Raw genomic sequence first — 22,092 nt, 5'->3', positions numbered from 1 at the left:
ACTACACTCCTTTTCTCTCCTTCTATAGGATTACGGGAGAATGTGTGACTTTAGTTTGATTGATAGTGACAATAGCAAGCATTTTGTTAGGTTTCTGTAAGATTCACAGTTTTGCTTTATACGATATTATTATGCATATCATTATCATAAATTTATCTTTAAAGATATCTGGCATAGTTGCAGGGTGTTATTTGGAAATCTAGTGGTCTGCTCTACTTTTACTCCTGAGTGACTTTTCCCATCCTCAGAAGTGAACGATAATAAAGTCCACATTCTTTATGTGACGTTCTCACCCATTTCCCGTGTGCTTTTTCCATTCTGCACACTCAAGCTTTTAAACTTCTGCTTATTCTGTCTCTCATAGATTTGTGGGATCTTGGCTCGAGGCGTCTTAGGAAGGGCTCTCGTAGGAGTGTGATTATGACCAATGAAGGGCACTGCACAGTTTTATGGACACCCAATCAGGCCAGATTCTTCATAGAGCTGCCCAGTGGGGAAATGACCTAACTGGACAAGTCAAGGGTTTTCTGGGGAGAGACTCAAGACTGCAATTTATGCTTCTTTACCAACCAGAATGTCGATGGGTCTAAGATCTAGTCAGGACCCAGTCGCACCGTGGGAGGGAGGGTGCAGAGGGCCGAGGTGTAATTGCTGGAATGGCCTCGTCCTGGTCAGAAGGGGTCATGCCCAGGATCACTACGAAGGCACTGTTTTAAAGCTCACTCCTGTCAACGAGTCTGGCCAGGACGCAGTATTTCTGTCAAGACCCTCCTCGTACTTACAGAGGATAGATGAGGTCAGTTAGAGCAGGCTGATGAAACTTCCGTGGGAATTGTCACAGTTGGGGGCTCATTTTCAGGCCCTTCTTGCTCACATACAGATCCTTTGATTCACCTCTGGGACCCCGTCTTCCCCAAGAAGCCCTCAAGGAGTCCAAGTGCAACAGAGGTAAAGACCATGGGTGGAGATGGAGGAGAAAGTCATGTACCTGGGACGGTCGGGGAGGGCTGTGGTGAGCAGAGAATATGTTGTCTGTTGGAGGGACGTGATTCTGGGGATGACCAAATATTGTCACAATACATTTTAAGGAGAGGCAGAGGGGCGCTAAGAACCCAGGGACTTCAGGTCCACAAGCACAGTGCAAGAGAAGAAAGTCCTGAGATGGGAAGGGAGGATACCCAACTCTAGAATGAGGCAGGGGATGCTTCGTGTTCTGGGCCCAGACGGGATGGATAATGCCTCCCGTGATGGGGTGTCAAGACCCAGAAACAACCTTTCTGAAAACAATGGGAGTCTGCCACAAGTAATGAGAATGAACTGTAGTTAAAACTGTTGCTCAGGCTTGGTGGCCTTCTCTACTGTGAGTCCTATGTGGCGGAGGGTAATTTCCACCTGACCGTGGCCAAAGCGGACGTGGTGATGAGAGTTGAAGGAGCAGTCAGTGGGGCTGCAGAGGACAGATTCGTCCTTGGGTCAGTGGCAGCGCTAAGAAGGGACTTGGGGTTTTGCGTGATTCCCGAGGTCTCCACCAACATCTCAGCACCCCTAAATGTAGTACGCCTAGGTAGGAGCATGTTTTGGTTTTACGCATATAGCTTTAAGAGTACTAATTCTCTGGTACCAATTCTCCATTCCCACATCCATCCCTAAGAAGAGAGACCTCACGAAGTTTCTCCTTTATGGGACATCTGGAGCTGTGTTCACACATACTGCTAGGGGCTGAGGTCACACAGGTTACCACTCTCTGGGGCCCATCAAAGGAGAAAAATGGAGAAGTAGCTCATGGAGACATTAGTGTCTACCAGAATCCCTTGCTCTTTTCCCAACCTGTCTCGTTCCAAAATCCTTTTTTCTCTTTTTTTAAATGTATTTTCCAATTACAATGGACATACGTGGTTTCATGGTGATTGGACATTTATGTGACTTACAGAGTGATCGCCCTGAGAAGTCCAGTACCCGTCTGACGCCGTGCCAGTTATGACAATGTCACTGACTTTATTCCCTGTGCTACTTTACATCCCCGCGACTACTTTTATAACCGGCAGTTTGTCTTTTTAATCCATTTCAACTTTTTTATCCAAATCTCCAACCCCCCTCCCACCTGGCAATCATCAATTGGCTCTCTGTGTCTATGAGTTTGTTTCTGTTTTGTTTGTCCATTTACTTTTTTTAGATCCCACATACAAGTGAAATCATGCAGCGTTTGTCTTTCTCTATCTGATTTATTTCAATGAGCATAATACCCTCTAGGTCCGTCCATGTTGTCGCAAATGGTAAGATCTCATTTTTTTTATGACTGAGTCATATTCCATTGTGTGTGTGTACCACTTCTTTATACAATCATTAAAACCCTTGTTTTCTTTCTTCCACTTACTCTTCCGCAATCACTTACTCAAGAGAGAAAAAATCTTTGTTTCTGTTGGTTCCAGCCTTGTCTGTCCCCCACTGCGACTGCCCAAGCTTGTGCAGCAGGAAGGGTAGCCGGCTCTAGCGAATACTGAATACTGATGCTGGTAGGAAAATTCTTCTTCTGAGCAAGTGACAGTGACTTGATTGGCCCCTCCCCACAGGAATCCCTTTCCCCCACCAGGATGTTCCCATTATCACATCACCAGTTGGATGCTTCCTTCCTTCCTCCTCCAGATTCCTGGATAAATCTCTAAAGGCCATAGGGTTGAGGTTCCTTTCCCAGGCTGCTACCATGGTGAGTCCAGCTGTGACCCCAGGGGCTGGCGAGAACTTGGGGTACCCTGGGCATTCTTCTAGAGATGCTTGACTTCTAAGTCTCTTCTATCAGTAAGGATGTTCTGCCCCTGCACTGGGTATCACTTGTCCTGGACTATATTCTGCCCATAGATTTCCTTAATGGGATGAAACTCAGATCAGCCTGAGACTGGAACAGCTCGACAGGCCCAAGTAGATGAGGAATGGCTTTAATTCCAGGCATTAAATTCCTGGAATTAAATTTAATTCCATTCCAGGAATACCTTTGGACCCAGAAACCCCTCAGGGCCCCTTTAACTGGGGTGTTCCCATGTCCTGGCCACTTATGAGGACAACCCTGATTTACTCCTCTTGAAGAGGCAAAGGCAGAAGAGCCTAACTTCCCAGGGCCTGTGAGCTGGACGCTGTGGGTGCTGCTGTCTGAGAGGCATCCTGGTTGTACACATGGAGCTTCAACAGAGGTCTCGAGTACCAATACTCTGTGGCTGTGAAGACTGGAGAGAAGGAGCCTTCCCTGGGTTGAGTGGGGTGTTGGGTGGGGACCAGAGAGAGCTTGTAACTTTCTCTGTCTCTATTATGTCTCCTGCATCGAGTCATTCATCTTGCAGGGGACATGCCTTCCTTCCTCACCTGGGCGAGGGGTCGACCAACTGCTTCTCCCACATCGTTCCACCTGCTAAGGCCTCTGCTTTTGGCACCCCCAAGATGACAGCCACCGAGCCCGCAGACCCCATTTCTCTCTGGTGAGGGTAACCCTCCTCTCCCACCTGCACCTTGACATTTGCCCTACTTCTGCTCAGCTCCTTCCTCACAGCACTGCTGGAGCAAACCCCTGTCCCCCAAAAGCTCCCCCCCATACACCCTGTCCCTCAACACCCCTGTCCTTGTCCACTCCCTCTGGCCCATGCGATGCCTTGTTCCCTCTGGGGCATTGACTGTCCCTTCAGCCGCTCCTCTCTCTTCCCCACCACTCACATCTATAGAATGGAGGGCCTGCTTTTGTGGGCACTGGTCTAGGGCCTAAACTCTGTCTCTTTTGTTTAGGGACATTTGTAGTCATTACAAAAACAAATAGACAACAACAGCAACAACAAATAAAAAAAAAACTACTGCAGTTAGAGAAATCCAGAGATAATTATGACTGATGGGAAGTTGTAGTCATGGGGTGGTTTCTCTTGGCCACCCCTGCCCTGTACCACCTCCTTTCCTGGCCCATGTAAGCCGATTCAGACAGCCCTCTCACTTCTGGTTCCTGGATGCTCAGTGTAGTGGGATGAATAATGTCCCCCCGAAACTCATACCCACCAATGTGACCTAATATGGGAATAAGGTTTCTGCAGATATAAATGTTAAGGATCTTGGGATGAAGTCCTTCTGAATTTAGGGCATGTCCTCAGTCCAATGAGTCCTGCCTTGGTAAGAAAAAGGAGAGGGACACCTAGACACAGAGACACAGGGAGGAAGTGACATGAAGACAGATGTAAGGTTGGAGTGCACTGTCATATACCCAGGAATGCCAGGAGCCAAGAGAAATGGGAAGAAACAAGAAAGAATTCTCCCCTAGACCTTTTGAAGGGAGTACAACCTGACTAACACCTTGACTTTGGACTTCTGGTGCATTTTGTTTTAAACCATCAAGGCTGTGGTTCTTTGTTACAGCAGCGCTGGGAAACAGATACACTCAGGACTCAAAGACTCGTCATGCTCTTTCAGTGGGTCCCACCCTGGCGTTTGGGAGCAGCTGCTGCAGGGCCAGCCGGTGACAATCGCACCATCCTGGTCAGGACTTGGAAACACTTCCTGAATTGCCATCTTCAGAGGAATGCGCCAGCGTCACAGCTTACCCACCAGTTGATCTATCAACTGTGCCTTCTTCAAGTATAAAGTGGGGAGACTAAACCCTGCACCTTCTAGGGTTGTTGTGGGCATTAACTGGGACAGTGCCCAGCTCCAAGTCTGAAGCAAAGCAGGCCATCAGTAAGGACTCCCTCTTCTCTGCCCTTTCTCAGCTTTCAGACTTCCTTCTCACCCCTAACATTCGGCCTCAAGTACCTTACACATGGTCCTTCTCACCCCCCACCTATGCCTTCTTTCCTCTACGTGCCCGCCCCGCCTCCTCAGTGCAGTGAATGCAACCTGCATGTAGAGTTTACTGAGTACGGTCCCCATCCGCCAAAGTGGGGGCACTCAGCGCGCCACCTCTGGGGCGGCCGGTCACCAAGCCTTTAAGCGAAGGTGCCCGTTGGAAGGGCTATATGGGTGTAGGACCTTGACCCCCACTGAGCCCTTCTTCCTGTCCCCATTCCTCCCCCAGGGCCTGACCCCATGTGTCCTGCCCTGGGAAGTCTTCAGGTTTCACATTTCAGTATTTTTAACTCCGTGTCTTCTTTAGGATTCTAACCTAGACAGGCAGAACAGAACTAAATCTTGTGCCGAAATCCTGAAATAAGATAAGATGTAGGTGTTAAGAGACACAGATAAAACCTAAATACGTAATAAATGGAGCATGAATCTGGAACTGAGAAACAACCAGGCATTCTAACCCACACGTATACCCTGTCTTCTATTTTGTACTGAGGTGGGGGTTATGGGTCACCTGGGCTCACCCTTTCTCAAGAGCCCAGAACCTTGTTCTTTAGACTAACTGTATGTACCGGGGCCCCGGAATGCCTGGGTGTGGACCATATGGTTCACCCTCCACCAGGATGAAAGGAGGGAGCAGCCTTGGTCAGAGAGGATAGTCAGTCACTCCTTGTGCCTGCGAGGTGGTGCTTTCACCTAACGAGAAGGTGGTGCCTTCGAAGGGCAGAACTCCATAGACACTCTTGAAACACAACCAGGTCCGGCATGACATTTTTATTGGCTTAATCTATTTAGATCCAGGGTTGAAGAGCTCAGTCTGCAGGGCCCCGGAGAGAAGGGACAGGTGTCTCTGTAGGAAGGAGATAAGAGGCGGAGAGAGAATACCTCCTTAGGAACACAGACTGGAAGCATATACAGGTGAATCTCAGGCGAGGATAAAGAACAACTCCGGATGTGCTTTTGGAACTGGTCTCAGGAATCCTTTTTCTTGACCTACAGAAAAGAGGACACTCTGAGGGTCCTACGGGCCATGAAGAGTAGGAGTGGGTCAGAGGGGGCTGACTCTGGCCCTGATTTGGGGTAGGGCTGTCTGACTCGCCCCATCCTCTGAAGCAGCAGTCTATAATGATCCCTACAGGTTCTAGCAGTCCCGTTACAATTCCCTGGAGCTGGAAAGCTATATCAGGGCCAAGTTCAGGCTCTGAGATCCTGTCCCATCCTATGTATGATGTTTCCCTCCACACTGCCTGCCCACCCTGCCCCTCTTACCATGGCCATCAGCACCAGGGCGCTGACCAGCAGTGCATACACGGTGGCCTTCCCCAGCAGGATCTCATAGAGGAGGGTGGCAGACAGGACCCCTTGCTGATAGGACACTGTTGGCAGGAAGGGAGAGCAGGTAGGTAGGTACCTGTGAGCAGGTATCTCAGCCCTGCCACCACCACCATTCTCTGGCTCCAGAGCAAACTCACGGGAGATGGAGAGCAGGAAGCAGAGGGTCACTTACCCGAGGTGATACCACAATCTGAAAGAAGAAAGGGCAGGGAAATGGGTGAGCAGGTGACACGCAAGGTCAGCCTTGCAGTCACCACAACTTCAGGCCCATTCCAGAGGAGTCTAGTGCTGTCTGCCTTCCTTTGTGCCCCTGAGGCCACACCGTCCTTGACATCCATGGGACAGCTTAGAAGGGGATGGGGTCATACCACACAGATGCTGAGCCGCCCAGGCTGGGAGTAAGGGCACAGGCTGCAAAGTGATGCTGTCTGGGGATCTGGGGAAGAACTTGCCAGAGGGGCCCTGTTCTCCTGCATGGTGGGCTTTCTCCTTCCCACCCCACCCCCTTTTCTCTGGACCTGGCCTTGGCGGTTTCCACATGCCTCCCCCATCTCTCTTGTCTGCCTCACTCCTTGCCTGGCCCTCCCAGGCCCCGCTCACCTGCTCTGCCCCAGGCCCCAGCGCTGATGTTCTGGGTGATGGGCTTGGGACCGTCCTTCTCCTCCCAAGTGTCGTTCTTGTCCAGCCCATAGAACTGGACTTGGCAGCGGAAGTAGTTGCGGGGGTTGCTCCAGAAGGGGGCAGAGACCCTCAGCCGGCTGCTCAGGCAGTAGTTGGAGTCACTGCGGCTGGGGTGCTCCTTGTAGGGCTGAGGGTCGGTGCTGACCCCACTCTGGACCTCCTTCCCATTCACCCACCAGCTCAGCTCCACGTGGTCGGGGTAGAAGCCTGTGGCCAGGCACACGAGTGTGGCCTTTTGGGTGCGGGCGATCTCTGCTTCTGATGGTTCGAACACAGTAACTGTGGGTGGCTTCACCTTCTTCAGGTCCTCTGGAAGGGGAGAGGGGTGGGCACCAGGGCTGGTCTGAGAGTGGTCTGGGTTTTGTAGAGGCTGTGTGTGCATGTCTGTTTGCTGAGAAGAAGGTCATCATAAAGCAAAACTATGTAATAGGTCCTGTGTGTTTTGGAAGCACCATCCTATTCTTTGTTGCCATTCTCTTTCAATTTTGCCACCTCTTTTCAGTCACCCCATGTCCTCTCAGTCTCCCTAAGGGGACTTTATGTCCTGATTTTCTTGGGTTTCTTTGCAAAGTCTCACACTCAGGGCCTTGTTCGAATATCTATAAGAAGAGTAGGTCTGTCTATTTTTCATCCAAGTTCAAAGCCCTCTTTGGGGCATGATGTAATCTTTGAGACTTAGAAGTGGCTCCAGCAGAGTTGAATGAGCCTGGATTTTGAGGCAGAAGATTGTCAGTAGCAACATAATCCTAGGAACTAAATGGACTCTTTCTAGTATCATTGTCCTGTTTCCTAAGCTGTATGTGTTTCTCAGTTTGGACACAAGCACATATAAGAATTAGCCTTTTCTTGCCTAGAAGAGACACTTTCCCCATCGCATCTGACTATATTGTTTTCTCTAAACTATACCCAACTCCCTTTCTTCCTTCCTTCCTTCCTTCCTTCCTTCCTTCCTTCCTTCCTTCCTTCCTTCCTTCCTTCCTTCCTTCTTTCTTTCTTTCTTTCTTTCTTTCTTTCTTTCTTTCTTTCTTTCTTTCTTTCTTTCTTTCTTTCTTTCTTTCTTTCTTTCTTTCTCCCCACACCCCTCTCTCTTTCTTTTTCTTTCTTCCCTCCCTCCCTTCCTCCTTCCATGTGTAACCTGCTTGGAGGAACCAAGGTGCCCCTGGCTATTATCTTTTCAGATGTCCACATTTCCTCCTACACTGGGGCACATGGGTGCGTGGCAGCTTGCCCGGATTGACTCTCCTGGGTTGAGCACTTGCCTCCTCCGAGTGCCCAGCAAGCCACCCTGCCAGGTTTGGGGACCTAGTTCATAGCCAAGCTTTGCCATCTTAAAAGCAATAGGAGCTTTTTCACTGGGTAGGAACAAATCCCAAAGTCCAAAGGCCATTTCATCAGTGGGTCCATGTTACACACCCCTGGGCCTGTTTCTAGCCTGGCAGATGGGAGAAAGGAGTTCTTGAATTGTCTGAAAGTAGGTCCCCAGCTGAAGACAGAGAGATGGGAGAGACCATGTCCATCTCTCCAGCATCCTCCTTCTTGTCAGAATTTACTGAGCCCTGGATTTGGCTCTGTTTTGACCACAGGCATAAGGTTTGGCAGTGGCAGTGTGGCAAACCCAGATCTCACTCCTTGATCCAAATTCGGGACCAGTTTCTGACAGGGAAGTTGAGACACAGGTTTGGCAAGAGGGGAACTCTGTGACCCATGACCGTGAGCAATGAGAATGAAAAGAATGGTCAGTGAAGGTGAGTCCTGCACCAAGGATTTCCACACCAAAGCCAGCCCCTTCCAGCGTGAGGACCCCAAGCCCAGCATTGTTATCACCACTTTACACAGGTCACTTCCTGATGGAGTGAGCTGCCTGCCCCAGACCCCAGGTGTCTTGAATCCCAGTGATCTGACTTTTCAGTTTCCATCACAGCCCCAGCACTGGCCCCCTCTGTGGGCAAAGCTGGATCCCACCAGCCAGTCTGGGGCCCACGTGTCCCCTTTCTCCAGCCTGTCTGTGTCTCCAGCCCAGACCCATGTGTCCCTGCCCTGCTCCTCCAACCAGAAGCTTCCTCCAGAGTGTGGTTATGGGGTGTCAGTGTTTCACAATGGACCTGTAACCCTGTAATCCCAGCCAGAGGTTTGAGAAAATGGGGCCTCCTACCTATATCTCCTCTTCACACCTTGTTGGTTGCTAAGATGGTGTGGGTTTCCAGTTGTAGTGGTTTGTACTGACTAATATCCTCTAACCCCCACCAAGCACAGTGCCCGCAGAGACCCCCTCCCCTGCAGTTCCCTGCCCTCGGGGCTCAGGATCACCCTTCAAACCACCGCAGCCTCAGCTGTCTGGACCAGACTGTGCCTGAGCCCTTGAACCACTACAGAAAGACACACAGGGGTCTCTGGAGATCAGCTGAGACAGAGGAGGAGCGGGATGAAGGCCAGGGCAGAGTTCTGAGCTGCATGCAGGTGTCAGGCAGGGTGTTCACAAAGAACACAGAGCTATTTGCCACAGCAGAGTGAACAAGGCAGGGCTGGAGTTAAAATGGGAGGGAAAAAACAGAGATCAGATAAGAAAGGGAAAGTAAAGCAAAACAGCCATTGAAACAGGTAGAGAAGAGAGAAGGAGTCTGGAGAAGAACAGAAAGAGGAGAGAGAAACACAGAGCCTGAAGATCAAGCATGGAGCCCAGCGCTGAGATGGGGCACAAACACAGCAGAGCGAGGTGGGGAGACTCCTGGCAGGGTGGGGAGGGCTCCCGAGCTCCAGCAGGGAAGGGCGTCTCTGATCCCATGCTGACACCCCACTGTCCTCTCAGGGACCCGTCACCATGGTCAAACACAGGCACCCACCCAGTCTGGAGTTCAACCCCATACCTGTCACAGTGAGCCTGGTGCCGGCCCCGAAGTTGAGGGGTGAATTATAGGAACACAGCAGCAGAGGGCTGTGGTAAAACCCAGCCAAGGTCTCCCTCAACAGGGCAGATCTTAGCTACCTGTTGGCAGGGATGGCCACCTTTCCCTACCTTGAATCAAGGTTCTGGGCCAAAGAGATTCTGTTAGGAAGGAGACCAAAGCATTGGATGGGGAACAAAAGGAAAGACGAAGCGGCTCAGGAGGGGGATACCACCTGTGTAAGAAGGAGGATGAACCAGGAAAAGAGTGAGGAGGCTGGTGATAGACTGAAGACTGAGTCAACCAAGCTGCACCAAAGGGGGGCAGATACAGCTCCTTGTAAGCCCCACAGGGATAACAGAGCATACCCCTGGAGGGGCAGGGTCCAGACCCAAGGGACCGTGCTCTGCTGCCTCGGTCCTGTGTCTTACCTATGACAGAGTTGAGTCCCAGCTCAAAATGCTGTGCCTGGTTTTTCCAGAGCACAACAGGTGTGTGCAAAACCCCAGTACCACGGGTGTGGGCCACTACTTCCAGAAGCTAGCGTCCCCCAGAACTCCTGGGGGCTCTGCCCCGCTCACCCACGTACTCTGAGCCTTTTTCCTGCAGTGTTCTCAGTCTCTGTCCTCTCTAAGGGGTCCTCCTGAGTCTCCAACCTTATAACACACTCTCCCCAGGGAAGCGTTTTACTTACCCAAGACAGACAGCTTGGTCCCACTGCCGAAAAACAGCTTTTCATTACTCACACAGCCCTGAAGCCTGATAGGGAAACTGCCCCTGCAGCCTTCCACTCCTCCTCCCCCAGGGCACCTGCCAGCTCTCTTTCCTTTTTCTCAGCTGAATTGAAGCTCCAGGAGGTAGAGGCAGGGGGACAACTCTGCCCCCTGAAATACTATAGAAAGAGGACCTATTCGGCTCCATGAACCCCCTGCTCCTGCTTTCTCCTGTGTCCGTCCCCTTCTGTGTGAGGCAGAAAAACCGCAGGACTGTGGCATGTGTACGTCCAGAGGCTTTCCGTCTGTCATGGCCATGGCGGGGCACCCTCTGAGGAGACGGAGATGGACAAGGTGGCCCCTTCCTAGTGCAGAGCACTTGTCTCCAGGGAGGGGAACCCAGATGTGGCACAGCCAGTCCCTAGAATTGCTGGAGATGGAGCCTGTCCCCTCCTGTCTGCATCCAAACAAGAATTCAGATCTTTCTGATAAAACATGCTTTCACCTGAGCCCCCAAGATGGTGGCTTCATCTGGGTCCCTGCCCCTCTTTGTCATCTCCCAGCCCTCCAGCCCCGACTCACTTACCTACAACTGTGAGCCGGGTGCCCTGCCCAAAATAGACAGTGTTTCCAGAACACAGCCTCCTGGGTCCATTTCAAAATCCCCTTTGTGTGCTGAACGCAGCTGGCATCCCCTCACTGGGGCCCTGGCCCGGTTCTGACCTCTTGCATACCCTACCGGAGCTGGCCTCATGACCCAGGGAGAGAGACAAAGTGTGGTCTCCTATGAAATCCAGACCAAGAATGGACAGGAGCCTCTGCCAGCCAGGGAAGACAGGCAATGTCAGAGACTGTTCATGACCTCCTGGGCCTTCCCCTGCTCCCCTATCCCAGGTAGGTACTCAGAGGGGCAGCGGCATCCCCTTCCCTTCTCTGCCCATGGTCTTGGAGGCTCAGCTCTCAGTTTATGGGGGACCCCAGGAGGCTGGGTAGATGTGCCCTCCAGGAATCCTCCTCTGAATCCTTCCCAGACACGGAGACGCAGTCTCCTCAGCTAGGACCCCAGAGCTGGGTCAACCCTTCCTGCCCACATTTCCTGGGGTCGAGTGCTCCCTCTGGACCTCCCTCTGCCCCCCACCCTGCTCCACTGCCCAAAGACCCCAGCCTTACCTATGACTGTCAGCCTGGTCCCTGGCCCGAAGGTATAGTCATAGTTCCACATCAGAATAGGACCACTCTAAAATGCACAACTTGGACCCGCTGTTCCCTACCAGGGGCCCGAAAGACCTGGAGCATCTCTTACCTACAACTGTGAGCCTGGTGCCATCTCCAAAAAAAACTTCATTGTTCGCACAGTGACATGGATCCAGGAGGAAAACAGATGGAGGCATGGAGAGGGGGCCCTGGCTGGTCTGGGGGGGTCCAGGATGAGCACTGATGGGAGCTCCCCACACCTGTGCACAGGACCCATTAGGCTTTGGCTCCTGGAGCCACAGAACGAGGCCAGAGTCCATCCAGAGGGCCCAGGGCCCCTTTCTCGATGGTCTCTGAGGGCCTCTCAAAGGAGTGTGGCCTGGACAGGGGAACAGGGTCCCAGAACCCAGGTTTCCTCTGTCTTCTTCCTCTATAGAATGGGTCCCCTCCCATGTCCCTTGCCAGTGACCTTCTCCCGAGATGCAGGGGTGTCCCTGAGTCCTTCCCCCATGAGCCCACTGAGGTGTCCTCCTTACATATGGGCTCTCTCTGCCTGGAAGTTTCAGTTCCCAACCAGGCCTGTCCTTAACTATGGCCTTGGGTAGACAATAGACAGGGGTGCCCTGGAGGGGTTCTGAACCAGGACACCCTCGGGCCTGTGACCCTGGAGGACTGGGGGAATGAGACAGGCAGAAGAGTTTTTGTAAAGGTTTCCCATAGAGATGAATCACCGTGGCCCCCAGTCCCCACAATGTTTCATCTTTGTACAAAAACGCCCCTCCCACAGCCGCCCCTCCCACAGGCCCACCCCTCAGAGCCTGGAAGAGATCTCCAGAGCAGCTGTCCATTGAGGGTATTGGAGTTGGGAGGTGGTGACATCAGACCCCGCCCCATGGTGTGAGGTGGCAGTGGCAGGGTCCCACTGGGCTGAGGATCTCCCTCCTCACCCCACACCCTGTCTTCAGGACATTCTTAGCTCCTTAGGGACCAGTGTCTTTGTGAGACTGCCTGCTTACAGGGGGAGGGCTGGTTTTCTCTCCACCCCAGTATCCGCCCCTCTGCAGGTTGCAGTCGTCTTAGTGGGGAGCTGCCTTGTCTGGAAACAGAAGCCCCCTTGTACCCTGGGCCTGCCCCTGGGGCTGTGACATGCAGACATCACAGCCTTCACCACAGAATGAGACCCCTATACACTGAGACTCTGTCCCTTTGGGCCAACTCAGAACTTCTGGGGAGGCCTGGAGGACAACTGACCCAAAGGGCCCAGGGGCAGGGCTTTGCTGCCTTGGGCACAGGGGGAGAACTGAGAGCCCAGCACATTGCCAGGGGTGCGGTGGGAAGACCAGTGCCACTGTGGACTTCAGATGTCATGGGAGGTCCAGGGCCTTGGGGAAGTGGGTGTGGAGAGCTGGGGACATAATATCTCAGGCACAGAACTCACATGGGCAGATAGTCATGCCTCCTCTGAAGGGTGGACACATTTAACCTTTTTGGTAGGTGTTTTAATCTCCCTGCCTGAGATGCCCTTGATTAACCTCAGTTGGGTGGCCTACATCTCCTTTCACTAAATGGCGCTTCCTTCTGTCACCTGACATACTCCGACTTAAAGTCTAGGAAAGAAAAAATAAGAAAAACTTGACTACCTCATGATGACAAAATTACGTGGAAAAATATAGACCGAATCAAGACATAATCAACAATATGGGACAACATTTTCAGTTCTCATCATAAGGACCAATATTTCCACTACACGATGAACTCCTAGAAATAACAATATGAAACGCCAGCCCAAAACAACCTATGCACCCCAATGTTCATAGCAGCACAATTTACAATAGCCAAGTACTAGAAGCAACCTAAGTGCCCATCAGCCAATGAGTGGATCCAAAAACTATGGTGCATTTACACAATGGAATTCTATGCAGCAGAGAGAAAGAAGGACCTTATACCCTTTGCGACAGCATGGATGGAACTGGAGAGCATTACGCTAAGTGAAATAAGCAAGGTGGTGAGGGACAAATACCATACATTCTCACCTTTAACAGGAACATAATCAACAGAAGTAAAAAAGAAAACAAAATATAACCAGAGACATTGAAGTTAAGAAAAATGTAACAATAGCCAGAGGGAGGGGAGAAGGGACAGTGTGGAGAAGGGTTTTCAGGAACTACTATAAAGGACACATGGACAAAACTAAGGGGGAGGGTGGAAGCAGGGGAAGGAGGTGGTTTTGGCTGGGGTGGGGTAGAGAGGTGGGGAGAAAATGCAGACAACCGTAACTGAACAACAATAAAATAATTTAAAAATTGAAAAAAAAAAAAGAATATATTGCGGCAGCCCAACAAACTGGGCAAAGAACAGGTGGTTCAGACCAAAGATCCGCATGGTGATTACCCACAGGAAAACAACCTCGCCGTGATTAACGCAAACTAAACTCACACTGACATGTTGCTTTTCGCCAATGGGACCACGTTGAATCACGGGAGGGCACTCCCGGGCTGATGTGTGGTGAGGTATGCACTTTGACATGGAGTCCCCTCCTTACCCACAGTTCTACTTTCCACACTCAATCGAGGTATGAAAACAGTAAATGGAACATTCCAGAATGAACAGTTTGTACATTTTAAAGTGGGAGTGGTTCTGAGTGGGATGATGAAATCTCATGTCACCCTTCTCCGCCCTCCCGGCCTTGGGGAATCATCCACCTGTTTCAACTATTGGGTCAACCACAATGGTGCCGCTTGCATTCAAGTCACCCTCATTTTACTTAGCAGCGGCCCCAGAGCACAGGAGTAGCGATGCTGGCCCTGTGGGCATGCCAAAGGGAGGCCGTGAAATGCTTCCTGTCAGTGAAAAGGTGAGCACAGCACAATGAGATATTCAGAGAGACAGAGACAACAGGCACATAACTTTTATTAGAATATATTTTTAAAATGGTTCTATTTCATTACTAGTTATTGTTGCCGATATGTCACTGTGCCTCATTCGTAAGTTAAACTTTATCTGAGGTATACACATACAGGGGAGAAAACAGTATACGTAGGACTGCATGCCATCTGCGGTACCAGGCCCCCTCTGGAGATCTTAGAACGTGCCCCCCACAGGTGGAGTGGGGACCACTGAATTGGTTGCTGATAGGACTGCAAAATGATACAACCACTTGGAAATAGCTATAGAAACTACAAAATGCATTTACTTTTTCAACCAGAACTTTGCCGACAGGAATTTATCCCCTATATATTCTTAAATACAAATAAAAATCTGTGTAAACTCTTTGCGTTATTTGGAATAACAAAACAATCGAGAAAAACAAGTGCCCCTGAGTGAGGGACTGGATAAATAAACTGTGAGACACTGACAAACGGGAACACTATTCAGAGCTAAGAAAGAAGGAGGTATTTCACCTTGCCGTGGAAGTTGTCTAAGATACAGCGTCAACAGAAAAAACCCAAAGGGACAGAATCGCATTCCCGTGTAGTGCCTTTTGTCTAACAAAGGGGCAAAGTCAGAATTATACTTTTGTCTGTTTGATTCTGCTTGAAGTAACACTGGAAGGGATCAGAGATGGAGAAAAGTCGTTACCTATTAGGAATGAGCAGAGGACACAGAAGCAAAGTGGAAATAAAAGTACCATTTTTCAGTGTGAACTTGTTTTGATTCCTGAGCCCTGTAGCTACACTATCTATTTAAAATAAAATAACAGAATTTTAAAGAAAAGAAAAATAACAAAATACTGCTTTAAGTAATACCTTGAAATCTGCTACTTGACTAAACCCACTTGTTTAATTTACAAAGTTATTAGATTTCCCAAAGAAGATCAGTTTGCAGAAGAAGCGGTTTCATGGCGGTGAATCTGCTAAATGAGCCTCCAATCACTGACAAAGCTTGCAAACAATGCATATTTCAGAGTAGTCCCAGGATCTTTTCAATAAAAAATTCTAGGATTGGGTTTACTAAGTGGTTTGGAAACAAACAATCAAGGCCTAAATTGCACTGGGTATTTCTATTTCATTGCCAGGCTGGGGACCCGCTGCTTGTCCCAGACAAGGAAGAGAACACCAGAGTGCTACCTGGTGGTGTCACCAGTGGGTGCAGCGGTGTGTCTCTTAGAATTTAGGGGGAAAAGAGGAAGGGGAGACGGTCTGTTTTCTCACTCAGGGATGGCGACAGACTTCACAGCACTCTACCATTAGCCTGAATCAAAGGCCTTGGTTTCCATGACTGTGTGTTTATTCCCTTTGCACACTGGGAAACAATTTCATCAATGCACGACTTGTTTCGATTTATCTCAGTATATTTTCCTGACTGATTGGCCTCTTGGGTCTCCCAATAACTGACGCTCTCAGTAAACTGCCTTTAGACCATCCAGCTGGGGACCCTCATCCTGACGGGCCTGAAAAAGAGTAACACCACTCTGTCTTGGTAGCACAGCTACTTTCAGTCCTGATGGGGTTTGTCCCAGCTTTGGCCTCTGTCACACTGTCACCTGCCCAGTGCACCTGCAGCTTATTTGTTTTGTTTTCCAAAGGAGCTTGGTGCTGAGTTGGATCATTCATCATCCTGGGCAGCAGGGGGCACCCGTTCCTCAATTTTTAAAACCTAAGTAACTGCATATCTGAACGTGGCCACTGGAGGGGGTCAGAAGGATGTGGATGGTTTTGCTGGGGACAGGAGGGGAAAGCCAGGTTACCTGTGTGCCTTTCTCCAGGTGGACTGTGGTGTTTGGGGAGGAGATACACAAATAATGTGTTATACATAAGTGCAATTCTGGAAACCTTTCAAGCACGTGAAGGCAGTCATGCTAACCTAAAATTTGTCTCCTGATTTTCTCAGAGGTAACTGAGACCTGGAGGCCACATGGGTAGCCAGTCAGGCAGATGCAGAAACAGAGCTGGAGTCAGTCCCCAGGCCTCCTTACTTAAGGTCCGGGCTCTGCTAGGTGCCCTTGTACTTGAGGCCACTGAGGGCCCTGTCCCTAGGGGAAGGCCACCTCCCGGCCCCCACCCAGACCCTCCACTTCTGTGTAGGCGAGCTGCCAAAGCTCTTCAAGCCCCATCTCTTCATCTAAGAATAAGAATAAGAATAATGGCCGATCCCTCATGGGTCTGAAATGTAGAAATGTTAGTCACTACTGCTTGCACCGAGAGAATGGCCTAGCAATCTCAGTACTGCACGGGTTTTTCAGCTTTAGCTTGTATCAGAATGCCTGGGAGGACTGTCAACATGCACGTTGCTGGGTCTCCTCCGAGAATTGCTGACTCACTAGGTCTGGGGCGGGGCCCATGATTTTGCACTTCTCCTAAATTCCCAAGTGAATCTGGGGCTGCTGGTACAGGGATCACACCTGGGGAACCAATATATTTCCTTTTTCCTGGAAGGCTCTGTCTTCCTTCAGTACATTTCCCTCCACTCCTAGGTCATACTTTATTCACTCAGTCACTGGGGGGCCTTGTGTATTCTGGGCGTTGTTTAATCACTAGATACATCAGGATGAGCAAGACAAGATTTCTTCCCAAGGAGCTCACCGTGAAATGCCAAGGTAGACACAGGTGTGTTTACTAAGCAGAAATAGCAAGGTCGTCAGCGAGGACCAGAAGGAAAACGCCTCACTCAGGCCCAGGGCCAGTGGCACCAGCACAGGGGTGGGGGGACGAGAATCAGGAATAGGAAGAGTCAGAAAAGACTTTTCTGAAGTGGGTGAAAGGGTGGGTGGAAGGCCATGGAGCGAGATGGGCCATAGTGCTGGAGCTCCGGGTCAGAGGTGCGAGGCTCCTTGGAGGAACCATGGGGACTTCTGAGCATGGGAGCATCACAGGGGAGTGGAGGAACAGGGAGATAGGCTGGGAACCAAGGCCTGGGCAGAGCAGCAACAGCCCCTCTGCATCCCCTGGGTAAGGAGCTCCGGTCCTGTCTCTGAAGCTGTGGGAGGTCGGGAAAAGCACCAATCGGGACATGATGTAATGCGCAAGACCCCTTGCACGCAGTGTGGAAGGTGGATGGGAGATCAGACCCTCTGGAAGAGCAGTGAGGCAGGGAATGGGCTGGAGAGACATTGGGGAGCAGAGCTGATGGACCAGAGTGGCCATCTGAGGGACCCTGAGGCGGGCTAGAGAAAGCACAGGCTTTGGGGCCAAGCAAACAAGGAGACTGCCCCCACATCTACCATTTGCTGGACGAGGGACGTGAGTGAACTAACCTCTGCTTTCTTGTCTGGACCACTGGGATAATATGCACTCCAGAGGGGAGGGCGAGCCACACCTGGAAGTGTCTGCAAAGCACTCACTGTGGCCCGTACACACTGGGGTCGTGAGGCGAGATGAACAAAAGGCAGACTTCTCTGGAGTTTGAGGACTTGAGGCCCAGGGAAGACACGTGGACAGGTTGTCAAGAAACAGGGCCAAGTGGGGCTTTGGGCTGCCAGGAGGGAAGCGCAGGCTAGGTCTCAGCATGTGACAAAGGGACTCAGAAGTGGCCAAGGTGTTTGCATGGTGCTGCCCCAGATGTGTCTGTGCTGGGAGCTGCATCTGGCACGCTCTAGCACCATGCTCAAGTGCAACCATGGTCAGGGGTCCTCTGACACAGCCTTTCTGAAACAGACTTCCTGCCAGAAACAGCCTGTCCTCGTCGCCTGCGTATTGTTTTTTTGGATTCCATGCCTTCACATGCTGCCCAACTACTATTCCAGGGAGCGCAGGTGGTAGGGGGGCGCTCTGCTCATCTGTAGGATCCAGGGCCCCGCCTGACCCCAGGGGGAGTGTATTTCCCAGAGCCAACTGGTGGCGGGAGCAGGCACAGACACAGGAGGTTGAATCAGCATCACTTTATTAGCATTGGTATGGCCGAGGGGTTGGGTGAGACCTTTAGCTGTTCTGGGCCATGGTCTTCTGAATCCAGTCCACGAAGTTACAGACCTTGGTGTACACACCGGGCTTGTTCTCCAGGGCACAGCCATAGCCCCAGGAGACGATTCCCTGGAGCTCTCCATTGCAGACCACGGGGCCACCAGAGTCACCCTGGGGACAAAGAAGACATGACACACTTTGTAAAATGTGAGAAAAGGGGGGAGGACTGCCCACAGCCCTGGCGGTTCCAATTCGACTCCCAGGCAGGTCAGGGGAAAGACCAGGGGTCTCTTCATGGAAGGGGGCCAATCACCTGGCAGGAATCCTTGCCGCCCTCGAGGAAGCCGGCACAGATCATGCTGTCGGTGATCTGTCCAGGGTACGAGGCTTCACACTCCTCCTGGGACAGCAGTGGGGCATCCAGGCACTGCAGCAGCTCAGGGTTGTTGACTTTGAGGAGCAGAAAGAGGCAAAGGAAAGGAGATATATGAGTAAGGCCAGGATGGGGGACAGCAATCCAGGACAATACACAGAGGGCAGCTAGGAGAGGAGCCCAGGAACATAAGCCCCAGCAGGAAACAATGCTCTTTAGCCCTGGCTGGTGTGGGTGTGGCTCAGGGGATTGAGCACAGGCCTGTGAATCAAAGGGTTGCTGGTTCTATTCCCAGTCAGGGCACATGCCTGGGTTGTGGACCAGGTCTGCAGTAGGGCTCCATCAAGAGGGAACTACATATAGATGTTTCTCTCCCTCTCTTTCTCCCTTCCTTCCCCTCCCTAAATAAATAAAATCCTCTGTGTGTAGAGGACACTGACAGAGGGCTGAGCTTGGGAGTGCTGGGCTTTGGAAATGTTGGGAAGTCAGAGGGTAAACACAAGGACCCCACTCACTGCCAGAGCTCAGGGTGTTGCCCCAGCCAGAGATGAGGCACTGGGTGCCAGCGGGCGCACAGGCCGTAGGCAGGGAGATAGCAGACACCCGGCCATTCATGTTCGCAGGTGAGGACAGCTTGATCAGCATGATGTCATTGTCCACTGTCCAGCTGTCATAGCCAGGGTGGCGGATGACCTTGGCAGAGTCGATGAACTGCTCATCCCCCTCCAGGACCTCGATGTTGTGTTCTCCCAGCCTCACCTCGATGCGGCTGTTGGGAAGAAAGCACCTGAGGGCCTGTTCTCACATACCCTGTTCTCACACCCTACTTCCCTGGGATCGTGAGCTCCCTGCTCACGATGGGGCTGTGGCACCATGGCTCGGGGCAGTAGAGGGGTGGTGGGCAGTGCAGGAGCCACACCAAGGACCATTCTGCTTCTGTGGCAGGTGTTAGTGGAGAGGGGATGGGGTGAAGTGTCCAGTTACAATAGCTCTTCAACCTGCTTTTCAAGCTGCCTTCTCCTGCACCCCCTGCTCCATATCTCCAATGTCAAGGGCACAGATGCAAAGCTCCAAGTCCCCCAGACATTCCTGATCCTCTGTAACCTGGCTAAGTACAGCAGTGACGTTCACTCGCTCCTGTCCTGGTCTGGTGAGCACTGTCATTCTGGATGATCTAATCCAGTGGGTCTCCAAGTGTGGCCCCGGGACCTTGGTAGATGTACAAAGTCCCTGTTCCCACCCCAGACCTGCTGAATCAGAATCCCTGCAGTGGGGAGACACAGCCACCCAAGGTCCAGCGGGCCCTCTGCTGATCCTAAAGCACACTCAGCTCTGAGAACCCTTGGTCTACTAGGCAGCAGATCCCAGCTCTGTCAGAGAACAGAATCACCACAAAGAGAGAGAGAGAGAGACAGAGCCTTCAAAACTCACCAACATTCAAAAGCTCTTCCTGAAAACTCTGAATTAATTGCCTTGGGATAGGACCCAGGCATCAGTTTTTTTTTTTTTTTTTTTTTTAACATTTCTTAGGTGTTTTTAATGTGCAACCAGCTGGCAAAGGTTATTTGTGCCAACTTCTTGCCTATTTTCCTTTGGGGCTTCACGCCCCAAGTAGCTCCTTCCAGAATGTTCTCAGGACTGTAGCCCTCACTGTTTTATCTGTTTTGGGTGTGAGAGGCCTCCTACATGTGCCCCTCATCACTCCAACTCCTGGGCATCAGTAGTCATGGACAACTCCTCCTCTCCATGTTCCCACCCCTCTCACCCACTCCCTGTCCTCCCCAGGACTGACCCGAGCTCTGGGAGAGGACCCAGCACTTGGCACTTACGACTTGTAGCAGTGAGCTGCGGACACCACCCACTGGTCATTAATGAGGGAGCCCCCGCAGAAGTGGTAGCCAATGTTCAGGGACACCTGATAGGGGACGGAGTTCTTCTCGCAGGTGTAGCCCCCGACGATCTTGTCGTCATCATCAGTGGGGAAAGCGACTTGAGTGGAGACAGGAAGGAGAAGCTGGCTCAGCAGGATGTTAGAGGTGGAGCCGTGTGCTGTGGCTGGATTGTACTAATTAGGGCTCCTCCAAAGGGCAGGGTGACTGGCAGTCACGGTGCACAGCCATGCCTGATCTGTTCAATGGAGCTGGTCTTCCCAAATGTCTCTCTGTGTCTGCAGGGCACATAGCTGGGTCCCCACAGGGCTCTGGCCCAGACTGGGGGCATCAGGAGGCCAAGGACCAAGAAGGGTCCTCATAGTGCCATCAATGTGATGTGGCTCCAAATGCAGTTTTTATTCCCACTGAACACTTTTCTCTCGCTCATTCCTCACTTGTGCACTCGCCACAGCTGTTTGAACCCATGATTATCAGGATGGGTTGGCCCAGCTGGAAAAATTCAACCCAGAGGCCACACCCCAGACCCTAGAGTTTCTAGGGTTGGGGCTCTGGCCTGAGTGTCCCCCCAGCTTCCCTAGGTGTTTGTGGGGCTAAGAACAGCCACGGTGGAGCTAGCCCAGTGCTGCCAGAGCTAACCCTAAGACCACTGATATATTCCACGGACCACCTTCCCCTGGTCTCCCTTTCCAGCCTCTCTAATGAAAGCACAGAGAAGGATGCATGATGATGGGCTAGCAGTGGAGTCAGGTGGGAGATGGAGAGGCAAGGTTTAAAGAGAGCCCAGAAGTGGGATAAAGGGGTGATAGATAAGGGAGACAGAACATCAGCAATGGCAGGGCAGGTATCTCCCCCAGGAGACAGAGCCAGAGGGCCCTGAGGGGATGCATGGGACTCACTGGCAGCTCCCACAAAGGCGAGGATCAGCAGTGGATTCATGGTGGCCGGCCTGAAATTGGGTGGATGGTGGATGGTGGAGAGCCTTTATATCACCCCCGGGGAGGGCGGGGGTGGACGTGGGGGTGGAGGGCCACAGCCTCTCCCCCACAAGCACACCTGCAGCTTTCCCCTTCCCAGGGCCTTGCATCACTTCTGCTATGTTTGGCCACTCTGTGGGCTCGTGACCTACAGGAGATTAGAAAACTTCCCTTCTGAGGGCAGAGAGGAAGAGCAGCTGACTCCCAGAAGTCTTCCGGGATGGGGGACACCAGGGGAAGCTAAGCGCCCATGTATCACAGTGGGGCCTTCTCAAGCTGAGGAGATGAGGGTTGGGAAGAGAAGAACATCCAGGGCCCTGAGGAATCCTCTGACCTCATGGAGATTGATTTACCTCACACTAAGGAAGGGCTCATATTGGGAGCCATTGGGGCGGCTCATTGT

At 51.5% G+C, this 22,092-nt stretch overlaps 1 protein-coding gene and 1 gene segment (V, D, J or C); both read right to left on the bottom strand.

Moving 5' to 3' along the window:
* Nucleotides 1–5,565: 5,565 nt before the first annotated feature.
* Nucleotides 5,566–11,714, bottom strand: LOC112316151 (T cell receptor beta constant 1-like). The segment is given in 5 exon segments: nt 5,566–5,799; nt 6,076–6,182; nt 6,314–6,331; nt 6,742–7,131; nt 11,588–11,714. Coding segments are annotated over 5 exon segments (588 nt in total).
* Nucleotides 11,715–18,413: 6,699 nt separating this feature from the next.
* Nucleotides 18,414–21,767, bottom strand: LOC128781170 (anionic trypsin). The gene is made up of 5 exons (XM_053926247.1): nt 21,612–21,767; nt 20,653–20,812; nt 19,339–19,592; nt 18,764–18,900; nt 18,414–18,621 (listed from the first exon to the last, which is right to left on the bottom strand). The coding sequence occupies exons 1-5, from the start codon at nt 21,649–21,651 to the stop codon at nt 18,469–18,471; spliced, it is 744 nt and encodes a 247-aa protein (XP_053782222.1). The 5' UTR covers nt 21,652–21,767; the 3' UTR covers nt 18,414–18,468.
* Between the last annotated feature and the right edge of the window lie 325 nt (nt 21,768–22,092).

Source organism: Desmodus rotundus, chromosome 6, assembly GCF_022682495.2.
Source record: "Desmodus rotundus isolate HL8 chromosome 6, HLdesRot8A.1, whole genome shotgun sequence".
Taxonomy (NCBI): Eukaryota; Metazoa; Chordata; class Mammalia; order Chiroptera; family Phyllostomidae; genus Desmodus; species Desmodus rotundus.
The sequence above is the reverse complement of the archived record's forward strand: the minus strand, read 5'-3'. Positions and strand labels throughout refer to the sequence as shown.